At 53.1% G+C, this 10,355-nt stretch overlaps 1 protein-coding gene across 1 annotated transcript; it reads right to left on the bottom strand.

Moving 5' to 3' along the window:
* Positions 1-7,104: 7,104 nt before the first annotated feature.
* On the bottom strand, positions 7,105-9,860 carry LOC138069124 (maestro heat-like repeat family member 5). The gene is made up of 4 exons (XM_068959738.1): positions 9,711-9,860; positions 9,315-9,416; positions 8,852-8,954; positions 7,105-8,261 (listed from the first exon to the last, which is right to left on the bottom strand). The coding sequence occupies exons 1-4, from the start codon at positions 9,837-9,839 to the stop codon at positions 8,095-8,097; spliced, it is 501 nt and encodes a 166-aa protein (XP_068815839.1). The 5' UTR covers positions 9,840-9,860; the 3' UTR covers positions 7,105-8,094.
* Positions 9,861-10,355: the final 495 nt, after the last annotated feature.

The following is a 10,355-nucleotide window of genomic DNA, read 5'->3' as shown; positions in this document are numbered from 1 at the left end:
CAGCCCGCCGGGCGGCCGTTGGGCGGCCTGCGTGTCGCTCACGGCTCACCCCGCCCCTCCCGGGCACCCATTCGCTCGCTGCCTCCCCTCGCTCCCCGATTGGCCGGGCGGGGGGCGGGCTCTCCACCCGCCCGCGGCAGCTGCTGGCGCCAAGCAGAAGCTGCAGCTCGGCTCTGTGGAGAAGAGGCGGCTGCAGAGAGCCGCTCGCTCTGCCCGCAGCCCCGCCGCCTCCGGGCAGCGTTCTCCCGCCCGGCACCTGGCCCCTTCTCTGCACGGCACAGATTATTGGCCTTGCCAGTTCTGCTGGCCCCCGGGGCCGTGGCCGGGCTCCCAAGTGGGCGGAAAACCACACGGACGTCGGGCAAAGAGCTGGTGAGCAGCCTGGACTGCTTCAGGCTGGAGCACGTTATACGGCGTAGAAATTATGCCCTCCACTCCTGCAAGTAGGAGGATGTTGGCCCGTTCAGCTGGCACGGTTGGAGCTGGAAAAGGACGCCTGCCCGTTGTCTAAAAGAAATTGTTGTAAAACCTAAAACCTTTTCCCTGTGTTTTACAAAAGCAAAACAGCTAACCTCGTGTGAACTCAAGGAGCAATTTCTCTGGGAGGACTGTATGAAAACTGAGGGGTTTTTTTTGTTTTGAGGAGAAAAGCACTCTTTCTTTTCCAAACCCTTGAGTTGGTGTTCTTTGACCTTCATACGTGAGTCGATTTCAGCCTAGGAGGCTCTTTTCCCACCGGTAGGTGTTGATGTTGACAGAGGCACCGCTGTGCTTTCTAGTGTGGCATGCTAGCACCTATTCCAAGAAGTGGAACTCTCTCTGCTTATTGCGTTGTGGCCAAGCAATACATCCGCACAATGGAAGAAGGTTGAGGGCAGAAGCCTGGCTGTGGCTGACCACAGGTGTTGCCAAGAAAGCTGGATGAATCTCAGCACAAAGGGCGCCACAGGCTGGCCTTTGTTTTAAGGCATGCCCTGGACTCCTGCAAGCACCTGAAGGCTGGAAATCCATCCTTCCAGGAGCAGAAACGATGAGCAGTAGAGGGAATGTGCTGCGCAGGTGAGCTGCAGCTGGTGCAGCAAGCATTGCTGGTTTGAAGCGGTGGCTTGCTCCTTTGCCCTTTCCCAGAGAAATGCAATCTGATAATGGATGACATCTGTAAGAACAAAGAACTGCAAAGGTGGAGTTCTTCCCGTGGAGTCCAGCGGACTTTGCACCTACCGTGTCGAGCTCAATGCAATGGGGGAGGAGAAAGATGGAATGGATGAGAGAAAGGACAGCAATGCAAGAGTGACTCTTCTCTCTTAGAATACTTCTAAGTGGGGATTGGATTTGTGGGAAGTCTGAAGTTGGCTAAGTAAGTGACACCCTCCCACCATGGGAAGTGTCAGAGAAGGACATTGTATCTGATTTAGCTTCAGCTTAGTCTCAGGGCCTAAAGTAGATGAAGCCTGCGGGCCTCAAGGCCAAACTGTGAATGAACTTGAGAAACATTGCTGGCAATGTAGCTGCAAAACCATTTATGACCAGCTACTAAGGCTACAAAAGCAGCTAATGAGGATGTAAAATAGGATGCAGGAGACAAGATGGGATGCACGTGGGTTGGGGTTGACCTTGGAGGAGATAAGGGCCTGGGCTGTAGGCCAGGAGCTGTCTGAAGGAGAGAGAGACCAGTCAGAAGGGGAGAGACCAGTGACTCAGTAAAGAAGACTGGAGGAGACTGTCACTGGCAGGAGGGGAAATAAGACTGCAAAGGGTCTGATTAGCCCAGAATGTCTTTGTTCAGGGTCCCTGCGTGGAGGCAGCCAGCTCGAGCTGTTACTTCCTGTACTGTCATTTATTCTTGTAATTCATGTCAAAGGAATAATTAATTCTGCTCCTATATGTGCATGAGACTCTGCTCCTCGGAAACCTAGGGTGGGGCCATGTCTACAAGAGGAAGTCCCCTAGATGAGGGGTTTGTGTCAGTAGCTGCACAAATTCCTTTGCAAACACTGTCAAGGTCCTGGAGAATCACCGATCACAGGACGGCTGAGGTTGGAATGGACCTCTGGAGATCATCTAGTCCAACCCCCCTGCTCAAGCAGGGTCCTCCAGAGCACATTGCCCAGGACCCCACCCAGATGGCTTTTGAGTATCTCCAGGGAAGGAGACTGCACAGCCCCTCTGGGCAACCTGTGCCAGTGCTCCGTCACCCTCCCAGCCCAGAAGTTTTTCCTCCTGTGCACATGGAACTGCCTGTGGTTCAGTTTGTGCCCGTTGCCTCTTGTCCTGTCCCTGGGCTCTACTGAGATCCCCTCTCAGTCTTGTCTTCTCCAGGCTCTACAGGCCGAGCTCTCGCAGCCTTTCTTCACAGGAGACATGCTGCAGTGCCCTCATCATCTTTGTAGCCCTCCGCCGGACTCTCTCCAGTAGGGCCATGTCTCTCTTGTACCCTCTTTCCAGCAGGTCAACCCCCAGCCTGTCCTGGGCCATGGAGTTCTTCCTCCCTAGGTGCAGGACCCTGCACTTGCCTTTGTTGAACTTGAGAAGGTTCCTCTCTGCCCATGAGGTTGTGATTAAACAAGGTTGTGGCTCTTTTTCTGGATGGTGGACGGGTGGGATGGCAGTAGGACAAGGAGTCATGAGGGGAGGAAGGGGAATTCCATTAACTTCTGCACCTGGGTTAGGTTCTTGGGAGGGTTATTATTGTGGGAAGTGAGGACATATGCAGCGTGAGTGCCCAAGCTGTGCACGAATTCAGCCACAGTCAGGGGTGAATCCTCCTTCGGGAGAAAATCAAGATGTAGGCCGAACTGATGAATGACTAGTTGAGGAGGAATATCCTTGTGCTTGTATTCGATGTGTATGTATGTTTTTGGATGTAATCCCTTTGGCTAGTCAGGGCTGCATAACCAGGAAAGTTGCTGGAAAGCAAGTAACCTTTCTAGTGGCTACAGGGGCTACTTTATCTCTCAAGCCATGGAGCTCAATGACAGTCCTTCCGAGATGGGTGTGTTATAAAGGTCCGCAGGCATTCACCATTAAGTCAGAGTCAGACTCTTATACGATCGTTTGTTTCAGCTGGAGCTGGGTGCCTCCAAAGAGGGACCCAGAACAAAGACATTCTGGGCTAATTATACTCCTTCCAGTCTTATTTCCCCGCCTGCCAGTGACAGTCTCTTCCAGTCTTCTTTCCTGAGTTGCTGGTCTCTTTCCTTGTAAATGGATTGTGTCTACATCCCAGGACGGTTGCTGTGTTCCTGCTTCAAAGTGCCTTATCTTATCCGGAGGCTAACCGTGACCTCTGTCCATTGTGTTCTGTAAGTTGGAGGGCTGATTCTGGCTGCTTCTGCAGTTGTTGCGTCAGCAGCAGCCCACAGGTTCGGTAAAAGCTTCGGCCTGCAGGCTTCAGGGCATTATTTTAAATAAAATAATTACTTATTTAAATGATTTTACAGCATAGAAACAGCTCGAAGTGGGTGCCTCTGGAGAAGGACACCGGACAAAGAAATTCTGGGGTAATTAGACCCCTTACAGTTTTATTTTCCCACCTGCCAGTGAAGGCCTCCTCCAATCTTCTTTACTGAGTAGGTGGTCTCTCCCCTTCTGATTGGTGTCTCTCTCCTTCTGACAGCTCCTGGCCTACAGCCCAGGCGGGATGCCATGTCCTTGTTTCTCCCAGGCCCTTATCTCCTCCAAGGTCAACCCCAACCCACGTGCATCCCATCTTGTCTCCTGCAGTCTACTTTGTAGCCTCATGAGCTAGTTTTCTATCTTTGTCAGCTAGTTTTAACTGGTTTGGCAGTTACAACACTGGCAAGGTCACATCCTTCGCAATGTTTCTGGAGTTCAAGGACAGTTCAGCCTTGAGGCCTGCAGGCTTCATCTACTTTAGGCACTGATGCTAAGCAAGAGTGAGACTTATGCGAAGCTGAAGCTAAATCGGCTACAATTTCCTTCTCCAACAGTCCTCCCTTGGTTTCTATGAGCACACCTGCTGGATACATATATTGGGGTAGAGTATTTGTGCACATCATAGAGGAGAATGTGAGGCACTTTTTCTCCTTTTTTTTTTTTTTTGTGAAGTTTACCTTAGATTAAATGATAGGTTTTTTGACCTCTGTTCATGGAGTGTGCGGGATCTTTCAACTTTAAGAGATGTCCCCAGTCGAGGGGAGATCGCAGTGTAGAGGCGCGTTGTTCCTCAGGAGAGTTCAAATGGCTGTCCTGAGTGATGTCTATTTATACTACGTCCATGATTTGTACCATTAGCCAAATCAGGTGTGATCTAGCCACGGTGTGTCATATTGGAAGTCACGTACCTTTCAAATTTCAGGAGGAAGTTTCTCGTTTTCTCCCCAGCGAGGACTTCTCAGCCGGGCTTTCTGCTAGTGACTTTACCACTAGTTGTTTGTATGTGCCAAGGTCATGGTCGATCACTTGGGAAAGTGGAGGGCGAAGGTCCTGCCACCTTCCCCCCCACAACTAGAGTCAAACCCTCCACCTCACAAAGTGGCCGTACAGGAGCCTCTTGCCTCGTGGTATAAATAGACCTCAGTGTCTACTGATCAGCATATATTAATTCAGTATATAACAGCAGGGCTTGTGTCTTTCGCAATAACTACCACACACACAGAGGTGTCGGAGGATTATGAGCAGTAAAGAGAACAATGTTGATGCTAGCAATATCACTACCAGGTGAAGGTTAAAAATTCCTGTTGCTGTTAGTGACCTTTCAAAAAGAGTTCCTCACTAATGATGTTCTTTTGATTTTTCTTTTGTACTGGTTTAGTGTAGAATTGGACTGCAGCTGCTGTTGAGATGTAATAGGAGCTGAGTAATTCCAGTTGCATCCCAGGATCCCAGTAAAGTTACAGATAGAAATCTTTGGGTGATTGCTTGCAGCTACAACAATAGTATTTTTGATTATAAAATGACAAAGGGTTCTCATACAAACACATCAGACAAGGCAATCGAGTTAAATTACAAATTAATGTTTCGGAAAACCAAATAGAGAGAAGCAAAAGCTTTAATCATTATGCCACAAATCACAAGTCACTTGAAAAGGCGCCAAGGTGTTGCTGGGTTGTTAAGAAAGCCTTACTGCACGGATTTGGTTTGGAGACTCAAGAACTGAGATGCAGCTGTGCTTTTGCAGCCGGGCACTAATTCGTGAAGCACAAAGTATAGGCATTCCTCTTTTTCGATTGTAATCCCGTTCCCAATAGTGCGTTATGACAAACAAGAAGTTACGTTACCATTTTTAGTTATTGAAGGCAGAACACTGAAGGAGATAAGCCCGCCTTAACTAGGATAATCCTTCTGTTAAGCAAACATGAAGATGGTACTGCTCTTTTGGAAGTTTGTCTGCAGCTCTTGAAAAAGCAGGTATCTCCCTAAGAGACAGCATCTCGAAGATGTACACAATATGCTAAACATTTCTCTCTCCTCAGAGTTTCTGGATTCCCCTGTCTCTAGTCATTGTGAATACTGTCCACCCTCCCAAGCTGATCCGCTTGCCTGGGGGCTCCTTACTCCTGGGGGCCTTCTTGGACAAAGGGGACATTCTCTCTGCATACGTCCTACATTGCCACAGAAATAACATTCCGGTCCCTCACTGTCTCCCCGTCTTCTCCTGTCCCCTTCTCGTCCTTGCCCTTGGCATTGCCCTAGCCTTCCTCGGCCTCCTCTGTCTCTTCCTCTACCCCTTCCTCTAATTTGCAAGTTCCGTGCTGAAGCTGCTGCTAAGAGATTAGCCTCTTCTTGGTTTTCCTTTTTCCGTTCCTTTGCTTGCTTCCCTTGCTGTTTCTCCTCTCTCCCGTCATAGACCAATACTGCCACGCTTAAAATCCTTTGTGAAGTTTCTCCTTGCCACCCTGGCATGTGCTCCTTCAACTCTTTTGGGCTATCCGGAGCGGCCTGATGGACAAAGACACTAATGGCTAGTGCATCATTCCAATTCTGGAAAGTCCTTCCCCCATAGTTCAACAAGGCTTGCCCTAGTCGTCCCCCAAAATCCCTGGCCTCTTTGTCCAAGCTCTGTCTACGCTCCTGCACTCTAGTCCAATCCACTCCTAGTTTGCTACATGCTCTAATAGCTTCTACCGAGTTCCGGAGTCCTGTCTGGCAAGCGACTCTGTCCCCTGCGTTATTGTAATCCCAATTTGGATCGTTTGCTGGCTAACGATTTGTGTTTCCCCCAGTCTGTTGTACAAACTTTGCCTCTTTATTAACTATTTTATCATCTCGCTCGTTTGGTCAGAACAACTCTCTCAAGAGTACTTGGGTATCCCGCCAGTTTGGTCAGAACAACTCTCTCAAGAGTACTTGGGTATCCCACCAGTTTGGATTCTACCCAGTGCATATATATTAGAAAACAGCTGAGCGCTCCTTTCCGCATCCTCCCTCAACCTGGGCATTTTGCTTGCCCACAATGCTCAATCACTCGGACTCCAGGGTTGGCTAGTAAATACATGCAGTACCACGTGAGGGGGGGTTAGCTCCCCCCCCCGCCCCCACTGCACTCGGTTGTAATGCTGCTGCATTAGGTAAAACATTAGCAACCATAGGATGGAGTCCTGCCACGGGAGGAGGGGAAGTCTGAGTAAGAGGAGGAGAGGGACAGATAGACAGATCTTCGGGAGGCACCACCGGAGGAGTGTAAGGCGGAGCAGTAGCTCCTGGGGCGTTATTTGGGACACCTATATCTGCTGCAGCAAGAGTAGTTTTACAGAGGGTGCCGTTTGTCCTCCTTGGATCTCGCCGGTCCCACATCCAATTATCCCACACATACCAATAATCCATTCAGTGAGGCTTTTCATCTTCCAATATAAGCTGCAGCAGAGCTCATTTCTTAGAATCGAAGGATCCTTCCTTGGGTTAACCCCCACATTAATTGTAAGATGGACAATCATCCTGACATAAAGGGACAGCTAACTAGCTAGGGATCGATTTGACTGTAACGGCTTTTTTCTCCTTTTTGTTCCTTTTCCTTTTCTAAATTTGGATGTTTGGAGCCAAGAGGGTCCAATGGTGGTTGGCTACACTCCCATCTGGGGTGCCAAAGTGCTGTGGAAACACTTTGATCCTAGGTTTCCAAGAAGCAGAGCCTCACGCACATCTAGCAGCAAAATTTTATTTCTTTAAATGATGGTGCAGCATAGTAACTGCTGGAGCTGGGTGCCTCCAGGGAGGGACCTTGAACAAAGGAATTCTGGCCTAATTAGACCCTTTACAGTTTTATTTCCCACCTGCCAGGGAAGGTCTCCCCCAATCTTCTTTACTGAGTCTTCTTTACTCTCCTTCTGGTTGGTGTCTCTCTCCTTCTGGTTGGTCTTGGCCTTCAGCCCACACTGGTTGCCATGTCCTTGTTTCCCACAGTCCCTTATCTCCTCCGAGGTCAACCCCAACCCACGTGCATCCCATCTTGTCCCCTGCAGTCTACTTTTTAGCCCCATGAGCTAGCTGTGTGTCTTTATTAGCTGCTTTTAATGGGTTTGGCCGTTACATGCTCAGCAATGATTCTGGAGTTCATGGACGGTTCGGCCTTGAGGCCTGCATGCGCAGGGTAGGCAGTGGCGATAGAAACAGAGCTGCATGTCATACCCCAGCTCTGCCCTTCCACCTGAGATGCAAGCCCTGAAGACAGCAGGGGCCTGCTCTTGCCCTGGGGTGACTGGAGAGGGCAGGGGAGGCCAAAGCTTTTCTCCCCCTTTCCCTTGGCTATTGTGGGCCAGCAGAGCAGTTGACGCTTTGCAGCAAAACCAAAGTGTGTCAGGCCGCTCTACGCTGGCCTGGCATATTGGAACGAGTGGACACCCCGTCCCCCCCAGGACAAGCCAGATTCATGCAGGCAGCAAGTTTTGCCCCTTGCCTTTGGCTCCCTAAAAAAAGAACACTCACTCCGGCTGAGGAAACGGGGCTGTATCTTTGCGGGAAGCCCAACAAAGCCATGAAGCGGTAGCACAACAGGGGCTGTGCTTGAGGAGTCGAGCTGTCCTGGGGCTGCGGGAGATGCCAGCAATGAGCCAGACCTTCCAGCACACTTGCGTGTGTCCGTGGTGTGCAGCACCATGACATTGGCACAGCTGCGTCAGCTCTGCTCAAACAGAGTCACGTCCTGGCGGGAGGGTGCCACCTCGCCCATGCTCTCGGGAGCCAGGGACACAGTGCTCCGAGGTGGAATCTTGATGTTCTCCTTGGCACCCTCAGGTTCATGATGGTCTGTGACACCAGGCAACGGACTAAAGGTTCCGCATCATTTTCCAGGGGCTGGAGGGCTGCGAGAGAAAGGCACCGAGCTGAGAACAGACTCCCACCTTTGCAGAGATCCCAGGAATCCCCCCCCAGGCAGGGCCAGCCCCACTCAGCTCTTCCCATGCGGAGGAGGCAGCAGGTAGGACAAATGGATCAGCTGGCACTTGCAGGTCGGCCAAGCCCCAGATGCGCCCCAAATACCCCCTGCTCTCCCCCACGTAGGGACACAGAGCCTTCCTCACCTGGGGCAGGCCAGTGAACTGCAGCTCACTTCCCAGCCTCCTCCCTCCTCCCTGCCAGGGCTGCCTGACACAGCGCTGCTCTCACTCACCAGTGCACAGCTCCTGCACCTTCTCCTTCCTCCGCTTCTTCACTTGCTGCCCGATGAGCCCTAGGCAAACACCTCCGCTCACCCCTCATACTCCCCAGCAAGCCCCCAGCAGCACAGCTCCCATCTGGCCTTGCCAGCTTGGCCATGCAGCCTGCTCCCCTTGGGCAAGGCTGGCCCCAGCCCCGTCCCCACGGTGCAGGACCCAGGGACGGTGGGAGGGACTGAAGACCCTCCTGTGTGCCCGTCTGGGTGGGCAGGCATGGCCCTGGGCTTGTGGCTCACCAATGAACCTCACAGCTGCCTCCCGCAAGGATGCGTCCGGGTTCTCCAGGTATGGCAGGCTCTGGCGCAGGTGTTGCTCCGCTCTGCTCCTGTCCCTCAGCAGCTGCAGACAGCACAAGGACAGGGGGTTGGCACCGAGCCTCCCCAGAAGGCCAGGCCTGTCCCTCCTCCCAGCTCCGGCCTCCTCTTCCTTCCTGTTCACGCCTCCCAGCTAGAAGCTGGCTGGTAGCCAGGTTCAGAGGGAGCAGAGGGCAGAGCGGGGCCTGCGGGTGCTGAGATCCCCGCCATGCTTCTGCCAAGGCCCAGCCAGGCCAGGGGCCCCTTCAGCACCCCAGCGGGCACTTACAGTAGAGGGCTCTGGGCTGCAGCAGTGCGTGAGGGGCACAGCTGTGCACCCTGCCCACTGGCCATGGCGGCAGGCCTCATCCCGCCGCGGCCCCGGGGCCTTTGGCCACGTCCTTACCACGCACTCCCCGATCTTCCATGTCTCCGCTCTTCTGGCCAGCTGCTTGAGCTCCTCCCACTTGAGGAACTGTGCAGCGCTCACCAGGGCTTCCTGAGAGGCCTGCAGAGCAACAGAGGCCAGGAGATGCCACCGCAGCCACGGCAGGACACCCTGGGTCCCCCTCGTCTTGGCAAGGCTCCCAGCCTTTCCCAGCCCCAAATGGCACGACGCAGCGTGCCACTAGGTCTGGCCCTCCCTGAAGGCAGAGGCAGCTCTGCCTTGTCCTTCGGCACACAGGAAGCTGCACCTCATGCTGCCATGCGTTCCAAGGCACACTTGGCAGCAGCCCTTGCCTTGCTGCTCACCTCCACCCTCGGCATGTCAGCATTGCTTCCCCAAAACACTGCTCCCTACCTGGGCCACTCTTTGCACCTTGTCACTCATGTGGAGGAAGAGCGGCACCAGGCTCCTCTGTGCATGCTGCTTCAGGTTCCGTTTGTTCTTCCCCACCACAATCTCCAGCAGGTCTTTGAAGAGGAGCATGGAGAGCTCTCGCACTCTGCTGTCTTCCTGCAGGCAGGGAGGAGAGGAGGGGAGGCCTCAGCAACGACTCCAGGAACGGGGCCCGACAAGAGCGTTTGCCATTGCAAGGCCTCGTCCTCTCCGGGCACAACTGTCCCCCAGCCCGGCCAGAGGTCAGAGCTGAGGACAAGCCTCTGCTGAGGCAGCCTGGACAATGAGCCCCGCTTTGATGACGGGCTCTGTCTCCCTCTCCCTCTGGAGGGAGCTTCTTGGATTTCCTGAGGCCTCCATCAGGGCCCCCGCACACAACAAGAGGACAGAAAGGGACAGCCCCGTGGCACGGCCTCTCCCTCGCTCTCTAGCCTGCTCCTACCTCTCTGCTCATCGCTGCCCCAGGCCACGGCAAGCGCCGCACGCAGCCAAGCACGAGACGCAGCAGCCGAGAGCAGACAGGGGGCTGGTTTGCTCTACTCCCACAGCCCCGGACACCAAGGCCAGCACAGGGCATGGGCTGAGAACCACAGGGCAAAAGGTTTC

This window comes from Struthio camelus, chromosome 13 (assembly GCF_040807025.1).
Source record: "Struthio camelus isolate bStrCam1 chromosome 13, bStrCam1.hap1, whole genome shotgun sequence".
Taxonomy (NCBI): Eukaryota; Metazoa; Chordata; class Aves; order Struthioniformes; family Struthionidae; genus Struthio; species Struthio camelus.
Note: the sequence above shows the minus strand (reverse complement) of the source record. Positions and strands in the feature narration are given on the sequence as shown.